Source organism: Melopsittacus undulatus, chromosome 5, assembly GCF_012275295.1.
Source record: "Melopsittacus undulatus isolate bMelUnd1 chromosome 5, bMelUnd1.mat.Z, whole genome shotgun sequence".
Taxonomy (NCBI): Eukaryota; Metazoa; Chordata; class Aves; order Psittaciformes; family Psittaculidae; genus Melopsittacus; species Melopsittacus undulatus.
The window spans coordinates 43,771,223-43,790,968 of NC_047531.1; the positions used below are offsets into that span (position 1 = coordinate 43,771,223).

The window sequence follows — 19,746 nt, forward strand, 5'->3', positions numbered from 1 at the left end:
AAAATCCTGCAGATAAAATAAATTAGTTTTCAAAATGGTTTGCATGGCATTGGTGTTTGGCTTTGGAATGTGGTGGGGGTGTTTTTCCTTGATACTTGATCTAGCAAGAAGAAACTTAGTAAAATCCCAGGAGGGAAGACAGGTTCGAAAAAAAAAAAAGAACACTTGGATTCAAGGAGCCTCATTAAATAGAAAACCAGCAATGCCATCCATGCTTTTAGTGCAGTGGATTCTTGTGATACAGCAGCAGTTCTAGAAAAGCTACACAAACACCACCCTACTTGCAGCTGTATCATCTCCTGACACAGCAATGAAAGTCACAGCTGCTGTGGCAGCAGCTTCAGTGAAAGGACTAAGAGGATCAACATGATGCCTGGTTGGACCATAAGAAACCAAGATACCAGAGGGATACACCAGTCAGTTCCCACTGACTGGAAAAGGGGAAATATAAGCCCAGTTTATAAAAAAGGAAAAAAGGAATACCCAGGGAACTACAGGCCAGTCAGTTTCACCTCAGTGCCAGAAAGATCATGGAGCAGATCCTCCTGGAAACTATGCTAAGGCCCATGGAAATTAAGGAGGTAATTGGTTACAGCCAACATGGCTTCACTAAGGGCAAATTATGCCTGTTAAATTTGGTGGCCTTCTCTGACAGGGTTATAATGTCAATGGATAAGAGAAGAGTGACTGATGTCATCTACCTGGACTTGTGCAAAGCATTTGACACTGTCCCCCACAACATCCTTATCTCTAAACTCTAAAGGCATGGATTTGATGGATGGACTACTCGCTGGATAAGGAATTGTCTGGATAGTTGCACTCAAAGAATTGCAGTCAATGGCTCAATGGGGTGGGGATAGTGACAAGGGGTGATCCTCAGGGGTTGGCACTGGGACCAGCACTGCGTAACATCTTTGTCAGCGACATTGACAGCGAGATTGAGTGCACCCTCAGCAAGTCCTCACCACACCAAGCTGTATGGTGCAGTTGACAAGCTGGAAGGAAGGGATGCCATCCAGAGGGACCTGGACAGACTTGAGAGTTGAGCCAATGTGAACCTCATGAAGTTCAACAAGGCAAAGTGCAAGGTCCTGCACCTGGGTTGAGGCAATGTAGTAACAGGAGAAGGGGGAATGGCTTTAAACTGAAAGAAGGAAAATTTAAATAAGATATTAGGAAGAAGCTCTTCATTGTGAGGATGGTGAGACACTGGAACAGGTTTCCTCAAGCTGTAGATCCTCCATCCCCGAAGTATTCAAGGCCAGGCAGGATGGAGCTTTGAGCAACCTGGTCTACTGGGAGGTGTCCCTGCCCATGGCAGGGGGTTGGAACTAGACAATCTTTAAGGTTCCTTCCAATCAGAACCATTCTATGATTCTATGATATAGTGAGGAACTAAACCATGGAAAATGAGCACACTCTCACAAAACAAAAACAAATCCAAATAACCCAAACCTGCTAGAAGTATCTCTGAGAGGCTTTTGAAATCTGAATGGCTGACCATGCACAGGCATGAGCTGGCTACCAACATAGCTCCTATCCCAGAGCAGGTCCCAGTCTTCACCTTAAGCAAAGCAGAAGACAATCTGCAATCCCAGGCCACCTAAGCTTGAGTGGTAAAACTAGCTATTGACATAAACAGAACGTGTTTTCCCCCACATTCTCATCCTAGGGCAACAGCCTCACAGGTCATGGAAGTATTCAGCTTTTGAAACAGAAAGCAAGCTCTCTGGAGATGGACACAACTGATCATAAGGACAGCTCTGCCTTCTGGTGGGACCTTGGGCCTGCTTCTGTGGGATGTCTAGCTCAAAGGAGGCCATACAGTCAGAACAGCTTCCACTGGGGCCAGGACTGCAGCTAGCACTGGTCTGTAACACAACAGGGTGCAGACTGTACTCTAACACATTGAATACTAACAGCCCAAAAGGAAGATTGCTAGAGGTTTGTCTCCCAGAGAGAGAAGCCATCCCAAAGCAGAGCAGGAGGATCCCACCTGTACCAGGGCAGAGGCCTCTGGTGGCTTACTGGGCTGTCTCTGTCACTTTCACAAATTGAAACCAAGTCAGCTCAAAAAACTGCCGCTCACTGGTGTGGCTGCAGCACCTGTAGTTTTGAGCATCCCCTTTGTATGATCTGCTCATAATGGCTTTCACCAATGAAGTAAAAAGCAACTTAAAATTCACCTCAAAATTACTCTCTTTCTGCAGTTCTTATGCTTGTTTTAAACTCTCAATGTGCCTCTTTCAAGGACAGTTTTAGTATTAAGTGTCCTTCAAGGTAACATACACAAGGAAGGAATGTGTACTTTAGTTGGACTATTTTAACACTGTTGTAACCTGAGAAAAAGCAAAATACCTGGCAAAACAGATCTACTTTTATTTTTTTATTACTATTTTATGCTCCACTGACAAGTGCAGCACATACAAACAACACCTGAGACAAAGCTTAACACCAAAGAACGTAACAGGTAGCAGAACAACAAAAAAAAAAAAAAAAGAAAAAAATACAAACCTAGCTGCACTTGAAACTGTTTGACACAGCACAAGCCTGAAACTCTTCTGGCATACTGAAAACTAAATTCCTGAAGAACTGAAGATCTAGTGGATTCAGCTTGTGTCTTGGAAGTCTTTTCTGAGTGCTTCTAGTATGTCAGACCAAATGTAATGATAACATATCCCAGTAACTGCTGTGCTTGGATCTGCTGCCAAGTTTCTTTCTGATTTTGTTCAGCTACTCAGATTCAGAGGAAACCGTCTTTGGTACCTTCACTTCAGATTCAAAGATTCACAATTGCTGTTCTCCTAGTTGCAAAAACAAATGCTGAGCCTCATAAAAGTGTGCTTCAAAATGCTCAGAGATTAGATAGCATAAATGTGAGGGTTTACTTGTCTAATTAAGCTGCCAGAAGAGAGGTAGAGGGGGTATATAACCAAACCAGTAAATATCTACAAAACCTTAGATAAGAAAGGCTGCTTCTACTATCAAAGTTTGCAATCTCATAATTTACAACAAATGGCCACCTGAAATTGTTTCCAAGAACTATGTCTGGTTTTCTCTGTAGCCCTATCATGGGTCAGCTGAGTTATTCCTATCCAGCTTTTTTCCTACTTAAAAAGTGTGTTAGAAATCTGACCTGGATGTGCTTCCAGGTGTATCTACACTACAACCAAGATAATTTAAAGTGCTGAATTCAGATACTTGCAATCCTAATTTCCTTAATTTTCAAAAATTCTAATTTTCAGTAACCTGTTCTACATTTGTTACTTCTGAATAAGTATCTTAGGAGACTGACAGACAGGAGTTTTAAATTGGGTACCTGAAATGTACAGTTTAATTTCATCCCTTTCCATGGATATGTCCAAGTATTATCTGCAGAAACAGAAATTGTTGTACTTATTTCAATGTCTAGTCTCCCACTTGGTAATTGAAAACAAGCATTTAGCAGAGCTGCAAGAGCCAGTGACTTCCACACAAGACATTTAACCACTGAGCAATAAATTGCTCTTTTGCTGAGGAAAAGCCTCTTTCTACTATCACAGGGTTTAATGACATAAGACTATACAGAAACTTTGATAAGAACTGGTATCTTCCTGTCAGGATCTGCAGGTCTGGAGCTTAGCGATACTCAGTTTGAATCCAGAAATACATTGCCTGTTAAATGCATCATCAGATAGCTGTATGAAATTCTCGCTAGGAGAACAAGTGGGATTTCCAAATAATTTTATTATGATGCTGAAAGTAAAAATACATTTGAGGAATACCTCTACCAAGCTTGCTAGTCATACTAGAACATGCAGGATTTTAAGATAAAACAAGTCCCTTCAACTATAAAGCTCAACAAAGGCTTTCAAGTTTCAGAAAGAGATAGCCTATGATTCTCAGATCAGCCAGTCATTCCACTGACTTCCTGCTGTAAGCAGTATTCTGGAATGTCCTCCATTCCCTGTTAGCAAAATCATAACTTTCAATAACACAGTTCTAGTGTCATGGATCTTCTCTGGAAGAGAATGAAAGTAAGGAGTCAAGTCAAAAGACTTCATATGCAATGAGAAAAGAACATAAAGCTCTGTAATGAACACAGTTTGGGAAGTGCAGTAATGTGCTGCACAGAATGGCCTGCTATAATTATCCCAAATAATGTACATATGTAAATTACATTTGTGCTGCATAAGTACATTTTGAAAACGTGAACAACCCTCCTATGTAGTATTTCTGGGGGTAAAAAAGAACAAAAAATAACATCTTTCTCTCTGCTCCAGTGAAGCTAGAGAATGCAATGCACATGAAGATGTTCCTAGCTTCCTCAAACTTAGCAGTGCCTTGGTGGAATACCTCCATCTGGAAGTACCAGTCATCAGCCTGTCAAAGTAGGTGGTGACAGACTGCAACACTTGCACTGTTTGCAGGCAGCTCCTGCTGCTCATACCCTGCTTTCCTTGCGTTGTCCCCAGCCTAGAGGCCAACTCTTCCTCGCCAATCCACAGCTTCTCTTCACAAGCAGAGCTGGTAACCTGCAGAACAGGCATGGCCACAAAACACGCGACCTCTGAAGATGGCCTGATGGCCAGAGCAGCTTCTGCGGCTCTGCATGAGCTGCCTGGGCTCAACACTTTAACAGAAGGGCAATTCTGTCAAACCTTCATCTTCTCAACGGATCCAGCAGTGCTTCACAGAGCATGTCTTGACACCACTGGGACAAGATATGTTCACACCATCACCCTCACAGACAGGAAACGGCTGGTCCCCACCACAGCTTCACTCTCGATCCTGTCCAGGATTTAGGGCTGCTTCTCTCTCGTGACTGACCTATAGGTGCTCAATTCCAGAGGCCTCAAAGCACCTTCCCCTGAGTAGGCCCGCGGCCCCCACAGCCGTCCCACGCTGTCCCGAGAGGACGAGCTTTCCACAACCCGCAGCGACCTCCCGCCGCCCCGTCAGCACGAAGCGGCCCGGGCCGCGGCTGCCCTTTCCTCCCTTGCCACCCAACGGGGCCGCGCCGCGCCTTCGGGGAGCCGAGGCCGCTCCCTGGGCGCCAACGGTCACTCTCGGCTAGCCGCGAGGTGCTGATTGGGGAGGCGGCGACACGTCCGCCATTGCTCTCCATGGCGTGCGGCGGGCGGGGGTACTCCGCTCGGCTCGCGGCGTGCGGGCTCATGGCAGTCAGCGCGGCGGGCTGCGGGCCCTTTAAGACGCGGCCGGCAGGCAGCGTGCACATTGCCAAGGCAACTGGGGGCGGGCGCCGGCGGCCGCACTGACGTTAGGGGGAAGCTGAGCAATAACAACAGCGACGCGGGGCGGCGCGGTAGCGTCGGCTTTCCCAGTGCGCCTGCGCGGCCTGCGGGCCTGCTTCTATTTATGTGGGGGGGCGCCAAGATGGCGGGGTTGGAGGCGGCGAGGAGAACGTAGGGGGCAGCTCCGACCGGGCGGCGGAGGGGGGAGGGAAGAGGGAGGAGGAGCCGGAGCCGGTGGGAGGGAGCGCGGAGAGCGGTGTCACCGAACGCGTGAGGCGGGGGCCGGCGAACGGCAGGCGGGGGGTGGGGGGGTGGTGGAGGATGGCGGAGCCGCGCCGGGTGCCGTTCATTAGTCTGTCACCGGTGAGGCGCCGCGAGGGCGAGAACCCGGCGCTGGAGCGGGAGCCGGCGGGCCGCGAGCCGGAGCCACCGCCGGCGGGCCGCGAGGCGCCGCTGTTGGAGCCGCCGCACGAGCTCTCCCGGCCGGAGCCGCTGCCGCCGCCCCGCGAGAGCGCCGCGCGCCTGGAGCCACCCCGCGAGACCGGCCGGGCCGAGCAGCAGCCGCAGCGGGAGCCCCCCCGGCCCGAACCGCCGCCGCTGCCGCCGCCGCAGCTACCGCCGCCGCCGCCGCGGCAGAGCAGCCGGCAGGAGCCGCCGCCGCCGCAGGAGGCGCTCCCGCTCCGCCAGACGGTCCGCCTGGAGGTGGTGCTGAAGGACCCCACCGAGGAGGGCTGCGTGGAGTTCAGCTACCCGGAGCTGCTGCTGTGCGGGGACTCGCGGGTACGGGACCTCCCATTTCCCTCCCTTTCCCCCTCCCCTCCCACTGCGCTTCCTCCTCCTCCCGGCGGGTGGCTGCCCACGTCCTCGGCCTCGCCGATAACACTATCTGTCGCCCCTTGCTGCTCGGGGGTGGTCTCGACCCGGCGGGGCGGTGTCCTAGGGGGAAGTCTAGCGGCCTCGCAGTCGTTCTGAGCTCGTGGTGCTGAGGCTGTGCCGGCGCCCATGGGCGGAAGGGAGGCTTCGCACTTGTAGTCCCTGAGTTGGCCAAGGGCTCCTGGCTTTGGCTGTGAGCAGGGGCGGGGGGAGCGCCAGTGTCTTGTGCCCGGCTTTCCCCAGCTCTCGCCCTCCTTGCCTGCCCGGGGATCTGTAGTGTTGCATCCTCCCTTTCTGGGAGCCTTTTCCGGCAGCTAGGCGAAACTTTTTAGCATGCCGGTCTATTTTCCGGGCTGTCTATAGGCTATGTGCAGGTAAATGGAGAGTTGTAAGCCCGGCTCCGCTATAAACGCTGAGAAGCAATTAAGTGAGCGTTAGCAGACTTGGAGATGAGTTTCTGCCGGGTGGGTTTTTTTTTGGGACGGGTAATGGTGGTGAATGAGAGTTAATGTTGAAACTAACTTTACCTGTAACTCTTAAGAACTTCGTTCAGAAAAAAGTGCTTTCACTTTTTCTGTTTCTCCCAACCAGAAAATATTTGGTACTCGAACTACTTCGGTTTGCCAAAAGATCTCGCAGCATTAGCCGGTCAACAGGACCCCCTGTTCAAGTAGGAAGGAGAAACGTGTCCTTAAGCTGGTCACACTTAAATCACTCATTCTTAGTGAGTTGCGAATACCAGTGAAGTTGCACTTGATTCAGATAATTGTAGTCCCTCTTAATTCCAGTACATGATTTCAGAGGAGATTTCAGGGGACAAGGAAGTAACTACTATTATGAAGGGTTTGATAGCTCTGATAAAAGCAAGCCTCAAATACAGGTACTGGTATCACCACTATTTTTGTATCCAGCACAAACTTGAGAATGACTGAAACTTGTAATTTACTAAACTAAAGTGTTTCTAAGTGGTGATGCCCTATAACTGTACTTAGCAGCCTGCTTGCTTTTGGTTTGTTAGTTGGAGGGGTGTATGCACTGGATTGTGTTCAGATGTGGAAAACGGAAAAGTTGATGATTGTGATTTTAATTCCTCTGAGATCTAATGCGAGTTAGAAGGTTCCTTCTGTTCATCCTGTCCTAGAGCTGTTGTGGCAAACTGTACCACTTACGACTCCTCTGTATTGGTGTGGCATAAGCATGCTGCCTTGTCAAGTGCCATCTTTCAAAGCAGTTTGCTTATGAAAAATTGTGTTAATGTTTAGAAGTGGTTCAGTGTGTGGAGGTTGACTTTTCCTTTTGGCAGTTCCCAGTTCTGTAACTGCCTTTTTTTCCTGTAGGTTGGTAATGTGTTAATCACACATAGTCATGGAAAAAAAATGGTTTTTGAATGTTGTTTTGGATGTAAATTCTGTGTCTTCTGGGGGAAAGGACTGATTTATGGGATTTTTGGTACAGTTGGGACCAGAGGATATACAGGATTGGAGACTTCTTTTAGGGTAGAAACGGAGGTAGAAATACTTTATAAGAAGTGTCTGTTTTTCAGCTCTCTCTAGAGTCCAAACTGAAATGAATAGATGTTAATGGTCTGTCTTGCTGGGCTATGTGGAACAATCAGTTGATTATGTAAAACAGTCTTATACATTATGATCCTCTTTAAGAGATTCTGGACTTGTGTTCTTGTAGGAAAAAAACAGATGTGTATTTGGCCTGTCAGTTTACATTATTGCTTGCTGTATGGTAGGAGCTGGAAAACGTACTCTGATATGGTAGGGAAGACTTAAAATCTTGTCTTAATCAGCATGAAAAGTGAGCGGAAGCACATTTTATCCAGAAATAAAATTAGTGCATGCTGGTTCCTTCACAGTTAGAGCAAATACAAAAGGAGAATTTGCTCTGCACAGCGCAGGAGGCTTAGCATGACAGAAGTCTGTCTTCTACTGTGGTATGTTAATTGTTCAAAGTCCTAAAATAGAAAAAAATTGTGAAAGGAAAACTGATCTTGCTTGTGGAGTAGGATAGCTATGGTAATTTATGCCAATTAATGCAGCAGAGAAAACTACTTTGTTAAAATGAAGCTTGACCAAGAAGTGCCTGCCCTTTATGATTTTCTGCAAAATCTGTAAGATTTGCTCTTTCTAAGTATGTAGTAACTAATGGGCAGTTAATGCTGGGGTTTTAAGTGGAGAGTTAGATTTTCAATTTTTTTTTGTTTTGTTTTTAGTAATGATTCAGTTTAAAATGAACAGTTCATACAAACTTAGCTATGCAGACTGGTTTTGTAGGGTGAAGATTGACTGGCTTTTCAGAGAACTGTTGCAGGCTTCTTATCCCTTGAAGGTTGACTTGCTTATATCTATTCCTATTAAAGTTCAGTGTTACAAAATTAGGAACTTGTCTTTCTGTCTTATGTTGTTTGGAACTGGAACAACCAAGAAAGTTTTTCTATAGGCAGGCAGTTCTGGAAAGACAAAGGCTGGTGCACAGCAATAACTTCAAACATTGCTCTAATAGGTCTATTAATAAATGGTAAAGAATCCCAAAACTTACTTGACAGGAGGAGTGCAGCTTTTTTTTTTTCTTTTTTGTTTAATTACAAATTTGGGTTCCTAGCCTGAATCAGAAGCAAGTGGAAATGTTTGTTAGAATCTTATGCTGCCTTTGTCCTCTTATTTTGCCTTGATCAAGAGACTATCCTTTGATAAGATTGTTGGTAGAGTTCATCTTTTGGTTGGAATTACATGTGTAAAGTTTTTGCAGGTGAGTAATAAGTTGGTGTGGTTGAAGAGTTTGTCTCTTTAAAAACTGGCAGAAGTGAAAGTGTGCTGCCTTTTATGTTGGTGCAATAGAAGCTTGATGTGTAAAACTTAAAGCAGGTGAGCCAGAAACCCAGGATGGCTTCTGTCAAGTAAGGTATGAAGGCACTAAAGTAATGTCATAAAGTTATTGCAAAGTCAAAGTCATTCATCCTGCAGAAACTGTCAAAACTAAAACTTCCTTGAATTTGAGATTTCGGTAGTGCTTAATTAATCCAAGTCTAGTCAGCTACAGAGGCAAGTTAACACTTAAGTATCAGATTTTGTTTTACCTCTGTCCTCAACCTTGTCTTATTTCACAATTAAACAAAAATCAAACATTTGCGTAGTAGTGTTCCCAACTAAAGGTAGAGAAAGCAGTGCTGCATGTATTGAGTGGTATTTTTTTTTTTTACTGAAATCTCAAGTATGCCTGCAGGAAATGTGTATGTAACTTCAACTTATGTTTCAGGATTAACCTACTGATTTTTTTCTCTAAGTTATTAATTTGGAAAATGTAAGATAATTACGTGGTGTTTTCAGTTTTGCTTAGCTTACCTTCCTCGTTACATTTGTCTCAATACTGCTGGGCTAGTTTGCCATTGTTTGGTCACCATTTAGTCAATATATTGGCTTTTGATACTGTGTAAGAAGGATCTTTTCTGAACTTGGTGCTGCTTTTTGTTCTGTCTTAGTCTGCCATAAAGCTTCGTTTATTCACTAACAAGTGGTCCATGTGTATTATAGTTGCCATCCATAAAGTTCTGTAAACCAGAACTCCATTCCATTGTCTTTTAGCATCTTAATACCTCTCCCAACTCCCCTTCCAACAATTGCTATATGTGATTTGAACTCTTAAATTGAAGCCAGCAGCCTGTTTTTCTGCTATAGCTTATTTATTAAAAAATACCCAAAACACCATGTATATCCTCGATTACTGTATATTGACATTCATGTTAATAGAAACCTCTTTCTCAAATTAAAAAAAAGGGAGGGGTGATGTACTTCCTGCTTATTTGTGCAGCTGGAATATTAAATCTCTCTTGTTGTAGCTGCCATAGTGTCAGTAGAATTTATGCTATGATTAGTGAAATTATCTGAAGAAAAAATAGCAATACAAGAATTAAAGGAATTAATTTATGGTTGCAACTTACTGAGCTTGGTAGTCTTTTGGCTGCTTCCCTGCTGATTAGAGTACCAGGTACATCCTGCGTTTTGTATCTGGAAGGATCACAGCACCAGTAGGAGGCACCGGTGAAAGCAGAAGCAAAAGGTAGTGCTATTTAGAGAGGGTTCTTTCTCTTAAACATCGAATGGCCATAGTTCTCTTATGCTTACACTTAAAACTGAGGTTGTAGTGGAATGCTTGGCAAAACGTAAGTCTCATCTTTCTCTTAACTTCCCTGTTTGTGTTCTCATTAGAAGCAAAGTAACTGAATGATAACTGAATAGGTCAAACTGATTTTTAGAGAATAAGATAAGTATCTGGACTCAGTATAAAATCCAGCTATTTAGTTATCAGGGCTTTGTTTGTTGACATAGAATGCCTCTAATAAAAATCCTACTGAAAGTGTTTCTCATGGAAAGGTATTTGACTTTTTTTTTTTTTTTTCAGAAATCTGTTCACTTGGAAGATCCATTTAATGATGAACAGCGTGAGCGGCATGAAGTAGGAATGCTAGCCAAGAAGTTTGAGGCAAAATATGTGAGTTATTTACCTGAATTAAAGTGTGCAAATATTTAGTAGTGATAAGTTATGATGCTGTAGAAATGTTAACACCTTTTTTTTCTTCTTTTTTTTTTCTGAGTAAGGCTGCTAACGTAGTCTCAAATAATTTCTCTATACTTGAGAGCTGACAGTCTCATGATATTTCATTTAAGCAGCTTGAAGCTGCTACAAGCTTATTAGACAAGTCTGCTAAATAGATTTGTCTATAGGATGTTATAGCTTGAGAAGCTATTCTTGGAAGAGCTTCTTATGTAAACACAACTGAGTAATAGATGCAGGTCGATATTAATGATAAATACTGTGCTGAAGGAAAGAAAGTTTATGTAGTGCTGTTGTGCACTCTTGAACAGCTCTTCTGTTTGGGCAGAATTTTGATGGATCTTGGTGTATTTCTGACTAGTTTGGAATGCTTCCATAGGAAGTTATTGTTGAATAATAAGTCATAGCTTGATGAGTTTATCTTGTAGCTTCCAGCTGCCTAAAGATACTCTGCTGACTCCTGAAAGTGTAGCATGAGTGACTTGAACAACACTAGGTAGTAGCATAAAGAGGCTTTCAGTAATAAATGAAGGTAGAAATCACAAAATGTTGACTGAAACCACACCCAAACAGGTCTTTAAGAATTCATATGGGTAGGGTTCGGTGATTAATTCTGAGCTGGCAATCAAAATTCATCATCATGCTTAGGCATGTTGATATTCTGGATTACTAATAGAGTACCTCAATAATAAAGAAGGGAAACAAGGGCAGTCATCTGTATCTTTTGCTATTAATATACATAATCTTTCTTGTCTGATTTATTCAAGTTTTTTTTTTTGGTGGTTCGTGGTTTGTTTTGTTGTTTTTTTTTTTCTGGCAAAGGCATATTTCTCTGAGTGCCCAGTCTGTGCATTGTGTACAAGTAATTACTGTGTTACATAACAAAAGAAACCCTTAAACTGAAAGGAATTGTTTTAATCTTCTGGAAGGATTGGTGGAACCCAGTATACCCAGTGAATTGAGAAGGCAGTTCCAGAATACTTTTTTCTTTTTTTTTTTTTTTTTAAATTTGAAAGACAAATTAGTTTTTTTGAATGTGAGGAAAATGTTTCAACTGTACTTTTCTAGGAGACTCATTTCCATAATACAAGTTAGAGATTTTATAATGTCCTGAAACAGGTTACTTAACTGCAGCAAATTAAAAGTTAGTGTAGAGCATGTAAAGCAATATATGTAGGAGGGAGTGGTAGTTGAAGCAGTTTAATTTTACATATGCATTTATGCATACATCAAAGCTAACATGTACATTTATGGACATGACATGTTGTTGTTATGCTTAGAAAAAACAGAGTTAAATGCTCAATAGTCATAAAAAGGGGCAGATAGATACTTTTAACTATTAGAAAGCAGTAGGTAACAAACTTGTAAGATTAGAGTTTTAAGTTCACAGTGCTCTTGTATCTGATTACTGTTTGCACTTCTGATTTCTTGCATTTCTCTCATTCTGTGCCATGCCCCCCTCAGCCCCACAAAATTCCTGGAAGGGTAATGTCTTCTACAGAAAGAGCTACTTATGTTAGGGCCACTGAGCATTGAGGGTGGTGAGTGATTAATAGTTCTTGTGTTAGATACTCCCTGCACTTTTTCTCTTCGAATAAGAGAACCATCAATCTATTTACCATCCATGCTTGGAGGAATTGCATCTTTGTACACTGACCCGGTACAATTGCTCATGTTCTGACAGCATCTAGCCATCTTCTTGTTCTTGTGGTGAGACATTCACACCTTAGCTTAAACTAGAACAAATTAAATACCCTTTCTCTCTAATGTGTTTTAGTGTAAAAATAACCACTAGCTGTATGAAAGAGAAGTAGAGGTTTTTTCGTTTTGTTTTGGATTTTTTTGTTTCTGGGTTTTTTTGTTGGTTGTTGTTGGGATGGAGTGGGTTTTGTTTTTTTATCAGCTTTGCAAGAATTACTGTATCTTACTTAAACTAATTAGGTATTGCTTATCAATATCCATATTAAAATGGAGTAAAAAAATCTCAGCACATGTGGCAGTACTGAAAAATTTGATGTGTGAAGAACAGTTTTCTTTGAAGACTTTTTCTTTCTTTTCAGATAAATTCCTGTACTCATAATCAAATCGGTACTGTATTTGGTATGTCTTGCAGGTACTAAGAAAGCCTGTGAATAAATATATTTTCATAAAGTAAGATGCAATAAAGTTCAATGTACCATTTGTTTACTTGACTGTTCAGAACTTTTCTGCAATTGCTATGTGTTTTAAACATCAGCATAAAACTGTTCAGAATGGTTCCAGTTTTCGTTCTTTTGATGGTTGTTGCTTTCTAGACAAAATCAAACACTGTTGTAAAAACAGTATGTTGAATCTCAGACAATATTGTACATAATGTAAGAATTTTCATTGGGTCAAAACAAAGGTCCATGTAGTGGATGGTAGAATAATCCTCAGACACTAGTGTCATCCCATACTTGAAAGTGTAACAGAGTAAGTGTTATTACACTTAACAGAGTAGTTGATGTTACTTCACTGTGCCTGTCTGGCAATCTGTGGCTTAATTTCTCCCAAAGTCAAAGGTTGCATGTTTAACTACCTTTCTTACAGCTTTCTGACATAAATTTGCCAGATAATTTTGAGCTCACTGACTTTGTGTTCTGTAGCACTGATTGCAATGATGATTGTTATATGAAAACATACGTTGTATTTAAACTTGATGAGTTTGCTTGGTGCACCATATTTTCTGTATTGTAAGAAACAGTGAAATATTTCCTGTTCTTCCACATACTGCATGTGGTCCTGATACTGTCATCTAAATTCAGTCCTTTCATTCCCCAGCTGAAGTGTCTTTAACATTGTTATTGTACAGAAGCACTGTTTTCTACCTTTAAACATCCTTGTTGGCTTACTGTTCCCTTTTTTGTTCCAATTTCTGTTTCTAAATTAAAGAATATTAATGGTGGGATGCCCTGATTTATTGGTGATATAATGATGACTTCTGATTTTTTTTTCCTCTGTCCCTTTTTTTATAAGTCCCAGTTCTTTTTTTTTAACCACTGTTGATTGTTGAGCAAATGTCACAGAACTCTGTGTAACAACTCCAGTGCTTCCTGAGAAGAATAAGAAATTGGGAGAACACCATATTTATTCTTGTTTGGGTTGTACTTCTTTTGTGTCAATGACTTTTATTGATACTGAATTCAGTTGATGATTTATCCTATTAAGTTCAGAACAACTGCACGGTCTTTCTGTGATTATTTAGTTGTCTTCTTAAATTTACTGTCATCAGCAATTTTGACATCTCACACCCAAACCGTTCTATTATTTCTCCAACTCTTAGCCCTCTTTGTTGCTTCTAAAGGTGAATTAATACCCATCCCTTGGTGACTTGACTGATTACTTTCTTTGCCAAAATGAAATACTTATTTGTACCCTTTCTTACTCAGCCTTAAACCAGACATTAATTTGAGTGTACTTTCCCTCTTATCACTTGTTAGTTTCTTGACTTTACAGTTATTTGGACCTTTTTTCAAGTATCTGAAGTACTGCTTGCTTCTACCAAAATTCTTCCCTGCTCTGCAATGTATAGTTCTTGTGCTTGCTGGCTTTGTTCTTTATAACTTCTAATGACTTGCCCAGTGTAGAGATCAGGTTTACTGGTTTATAGACTGTTGTTTGTCCTTGGGAGATTTTGCAAAAATCGGTGTTGTAGTTGCCACCTTGTAGTCCTGCTGGGCAAAGGTTGTTTAGACTTTAGGTTACATGCCACAGTTAATTTATTGAAGTCATACTGAGTTTTTGTAAAACTTGCATGAGTACTGTTTGCAGCCTCAGGAGCTAGACATCTTGATTTGCTCTAATATCATGACTGCTTATGTTGTGGGACAAGGTTGGAGGATCTGTTTTGAGAAACATGAAAAGCTTCAGTGGTAAAATATCCCTGAACTGCTGCATAGTAAACACTGAGGCAGTTGATGATATAGTTCTGTTGTGGTCTTGCATCCTTAACATGTTGATCACAAGGACTTTCAAAATTCTTCCTTAAAAATAAGCAAAAGAGGCCTGGAGAAAATTCTCTGCCTACACATAAAATGGTTCAGATATTTTCATATGTCTGAATGTAGGTTACTATTTTAATCCTGCTTTTCTTCATTCAGCTATTATGAACTTCTTTTTTGTTAACTTTGTTCCATATCCATTCTATGTTTTTATGAATAACAGGCAGTCAGAATGTATTAACAGCTTTTAAATATTGTTTGTAATGCCCGTACACTGAAATAATTGGATAGCTGTTGCTGCAACAGGATTTTGGGCTGGCAAACACGGATGTTGGTGTTTACTTGATCTTAAAAGATGTGGTATGGAGGGTGGATTGCGTTACACATTGGTGATATCAATAAAGTATAGTTTACGTAACATTCTTCAGACAACCTGCTAGTGCCTCAGTTAGAATCATGAGAATTACATAAGCTTTTGCAAGGGTTAAACAGAATCTTTAAGTGCTACCTTTATTTTTCCTAGGATTTTGTTTTTCCTTCTCTCATTCAAGCTCTGTTTCATGGCATGTTTTGGGAACACGCAGACATTCAGCTGTGACATGAGTGACTGTAGGGGGATGACAGGAAGTTAGGAATACTTAGCTTAGAAATCTTAGGCTTGAAATACAGTTTGGAAACCTGAATTAAAAATGGCACTTAGTTTTGATTCTCCCCTCCCACTCCTCCCAGGGCTATTGTGTGTATTTGTTTAATTATACCTGAGAGATTCCTGTTTGCTTGCAAGAGCACATGTTTTCCTTAGTTACAAACTTGAATTCTTGCAAAATATTGTTAAAATTGAGGTGTTCAGATGCTTAGGCTTCTCATGAGACCAAGGATGAAACCTTCTTTGAACAGCATCTGCATACACATAATAACAAGCAGTTTATAATATTTGGATGTTAAAACTGAAAAGACTCAGATTTTAAATGTTCTTAACTGTAGAGTACAGGCAGAGAAGCTTCAGAAGCAGTCTTTTTGAATTCATTGAAGGTAAATGGTTAGCATTTTAGTAAAGGTGCTACCTTTTGGAGAATTTTATCTTTTAAGACTTTAACATTGGCAGTTTTAACAATATGTGGGAGTCAGAAATGTAGGTCTTATATCCTAAGTAGATTGTCATTTGTATAACTAAGTTTAGATTCCCTGAATGTTTGAGCTGGGTGTGAGTTTTTACTTGATTTAACAATAAAACTTTCACATGAGAAAAGTACTCACATGTTAAATTGAACTTTATTGTGTCCTGGAGGCCAGTGAGCCCACAGTCTGTGAGGCACTTTCTGGCTTTGAGTTACTCAAGTAACCATTTCATGTCCAGTCCTATCAACTGAGGTGATGGCTCTTGCATTTCAGGATTTTATCTTAATACATATTTCTTCAGTTATGTCATATGATTGCTGTAATTTCTTGAAAACTCATAGGCACCATATCTGCAAGTACCAGATCAATATTGTTTTATTTTTTTACTTGGGTGTCACTTTCCTGTAGAGAAGCAGTTTATTTTGTGTGGGGAAACACTTTACTGAGTGCTAGTCTATTAGTATTTTCCTTTGTAACAACTCTGTAATATCCTGTAAAACTTAACACTTTCTAAATTGTCCCAGCCCTTCTGTCACTTAACAGTCCTATCACTATGCTTTAAAAACATAAAACAGTGAAACATCTCTAAATGGGAAATGTTAGGAAAATGTCAGTAATGCAGAAATCAGGTGGCCCGTGAATACCTTTCAGGGATGATTCTGGTGAGGCACGTTTACCAGAACTCATTCCTGTGTGAAAGTTTTTATTAATTCATATAGACTGTCTTCAAGAAAGCAAAACTAATAATTCCCTGAATGACCATCCCTCAAATATTGTATGTTCTGTAGACTTTAGTATGTTGTTTCTGTGTTTCCCAAATGATCTAACTCTTGTTTTGTTTTCAGGGTGGAAAGCCCCACAAACATCGGAAGGATCGCCTGCAGGATCTAATTGATATAGGTTATGGTTATGATGAAACGGACCCTTTCATTGATAATTCTGAAGCGGTAAGTAAGCCTCATCAAAGCAGCAAGAAGAAATAAGACAATGCTTTACTGTTTTTAAGAAAGAAAGGTATGGGAAAAATTTGTGCCAGTGTATAACTAAGAGATCCAAAAGGCACCCTATTTGGGAATCCAGTTAGTGATTGTATTTGTAGTCTCATTCAAATGTCATTATGCACTGCAAGAATAAAGGAGGCTATTGCTAGGCTGCATAATTTTCCAACTTTAGAAATTATTTTTATTTGTGCACTTCATTTACTGTGGTCTGAAATTAACACTGGCTCTGTTTAGTTTCTTGTACCAGCTATCTGGATTATTAGTAGATTACTGGTGTTAGATTTCCTGCATTAGATCAGGAGGATATTCTGCTCTTAAAACTGACTAAGAACAGGATGGTTATTCTGAAAAATTTGAGATAAAACAGTTTGGTTAAACAGCACAACGCTACAGCTTATTTTGTCTGAATATTTTGCAGAAATGAAAGTATGTCTTGAGGTAAAAGAAAAAGATAGTGGGTTCAGGCAATATAAGGGATATCAGGAGATTTAGAAGAGACATTGGAAGATATGATGGGGATAGTATATGAAATTGTGAGAATGAGGAAGAAGCTTGGAAGAGAGAATGGATGATTTAAAATCTTGGGGACCTATGATTCTCCTTTATTGGATAGCAGGAAGAAGGTATGCTGTTCTGTCAAGTAAAAGCAAACAAAATCCTCTAGAAAAAAAAATCTGATACTTTACCCAGCTTTCAGTTTCCTCCATTGCTTGCAGATATGAGTTACACTGGACAAAACGGCAGTGATCTGCTGCTCTGAAAAGGAGGAGGCTGAAAGTCTGAATGTGAATGGAAAGATGATGAAAAGGAGTTGTGAGAAAATGGGAAGAAAAGCACAGAAGTGAAGTGCATTGCTTAGCATACATTGTGTTGCGCCTCCACTTGGATGTAATAGTAGACTTAGGAAATTATAAAACTTTAAAGAGCTTCTGTGAACATTGAGCTGTGAGGTATCTAGCATATAGATGTAGCAATGAATATTACTTTTCAGAACTGTGGGTGGTGCACAGAAGGTGTGCTGCAGAACTCATACCTTCTTAGCAAGAGAAGTTACACAATGGATAGTAGGCTGAGCTTATCTCTGTGTTACTTTTTGAAGTAGGTCTTGAAGACATGTGAACAAGTTTTATGAAAAGTGAGTTTGCTGTACATGCTTACTGTAGCTTGTATTAATTTGTCCTTTTTCTTGGTCTACATTAAAATTTTAGTTGAACTTGCCAATATTAAAACTGTCTTATTGTTATCCCTCAAATTCTTTTGTGCTGCTGGAACAGTATTGGGGCATAAGCCTTGTATGTCCTTTCCAAAAGTCAGATTCTGATCTTCAGCTCAGTATGAATGAAGGTTCTTCACTCCTGCTGAGAAACAACTTGAGCCTATAGGCTTACTGAATGTCACTGTTGCTTAAGATAACAATCCTTAGTTTTGAAATTTTGTCATACAGAACCCAAATTGTAGCTTGGTTTTTCTGGATTGTGACCTACCACAGATCTGATACGTGATTTGGATAACTTTCAGTACTCAACAGTACAGGTGTCTATCAAAGAAGTGAGTCTAGCAGAGTGGAATACTCACAAGTGTATTAGTATTTCTCATGCTGTGCTTCCTTCCAGTGCTGCTGCTGTTACCAGTAGCAGAGCCATTAGATTTGTGGGAGCATTTATTTCTGATATCTTTTGCCAGACTCCTTGCAGGAACGTACAAAAGGCAGTTGTTAGGGGACCAGATGGTTGCATCATGTGGTAGCTGTGGAAGCTACTGGGGAGAATGGTGTATTCTCTAAAGATTGCTCTCCTGAACAAATCATTATGCCTTGTGTCTGCATTACAAATACAGACTAGAGAGAGGCCATCTCTGTTTTGCTTTCATCCCCATTTCTATATAGAAAAGAAGAAAAAAAAAGTACTGTGTGCCAGCTGCAGTTTAAGTTGCTTAAGGATCCTGTAATGTAGGAGTTAAGTTCAACAAAACCTCTCATTCCATCTAAGATGCAAATAGGAAGTGTTCAGAAAGATCTACGTGTCTGGCTTGCTCATCTTCTCTGTGGCCAGCTATTAAATCACAGTGTACCCTGAGAAATGTCAGAGCCAGACCCACCCTGGACTTGCTTCATTTTGGAAGATACACTTTCTATAATATCCTGGATACAAACACTTGAAAAATTAGTATGAATGCCCCTTGAATTGCTCCAGGGCTGTCATTCTGTTGTCCCCTTCTGTATCCCAGAAAAAATAATCGAAAGCTTCTCCAGAATTTTAGACCTTTTTCTTGTCACAGGTGTTAAAGGAATACTGAGCTCTTTGGCACAGAAAGAGATATATTCCATAGCTTCAGAGATAGTTTCCTTCTAGAACCAGATTTTGAAGTAATGCCATGAAGTATTTTTCAAGAAATCAAACCAATAAAATTGTAAGGATGTTTTTAGCAGGCATTGTATTTGAGTTAAGAAGTTCTGCTTGCTTTCCAATTAAGCTGTTTTGTACATGTAACAGGGATGTATATATATAACAAATATCATATGTAACAAACAGCGTTTGGGTCCTCCAAGGATCCAGGAAGGCAATTGTTCTGCTTTTTTTCCTGAGGGCAGGGATCGGGGTCAAGTGCAGGGAATTTGCTAATGGCATGGTTCTCAGGTAACAGATTTTAAAGGGGCTGGAATGCAGAGAGGTGCACGACATGCCTGTCTGAAATAAGGTTTTTGGAAAGTGCTGACAAAAGGGAGCTTTTCCTAAGTGAGGAGACTTTTCCTGTCAAGCTCCTCAAAGGTCACTGGTACCTGCCCTGATGAAGTAGGGTAAATTTTGGTGTGCTTAGTAGGCTAGGTTGCCATTGTTTACATTGCCTTCTGTGTAAATGCAAACTATGCACAAGCTTCTTAAAGATTTGCTTTCATTGTTTACTCTGCAAAGAATCAGTACTTTCCTACAGTGCAGTAAAGACCTTGGCAGCATGGCTGCATTAAACATCTCAATGTCCTAGTGGCAACTAAACACAGAA

The 19,746-nt window shown here is 41.1% G+C and overlaps 1 protein-coding gene across 3 annotated transcripts in view; it reads left to right on the forward strand.

Moving 5' to 3' along the window:
- Nucleotides 1-5,555: 5,555 nt before the first annotated feature.
- The window catches only part of UBN2 (ubinuclein 2), a 56,314-nt gene continuing 42,123 nt past the window's right edge, over nt 5,556-19,746 (forward strand). For all 3 annotated transcript variants that reach the window (XR_004549607.1, XR_004549608.1, XM_034062727.1), the window contains exons 1-3: nt 5,556-6,014; nt 10,515-10,604; nt 16,591-16,692. Coding sequence is in view for 1 of the 3 variants with exons in the window: in XM_034062727.1 (XP_033918618.1) it covers nt 5,556-6,014; nt 10,515-10,604; nt 16,591-16,692 (651 nt within the window). In the remaining 2 variants the exon portion in view is untranslated. The remainder of the gene's footprint in view (nt 6,015-10,514; nt 10,605-16,590; nt 16,693-19,746) is intronic.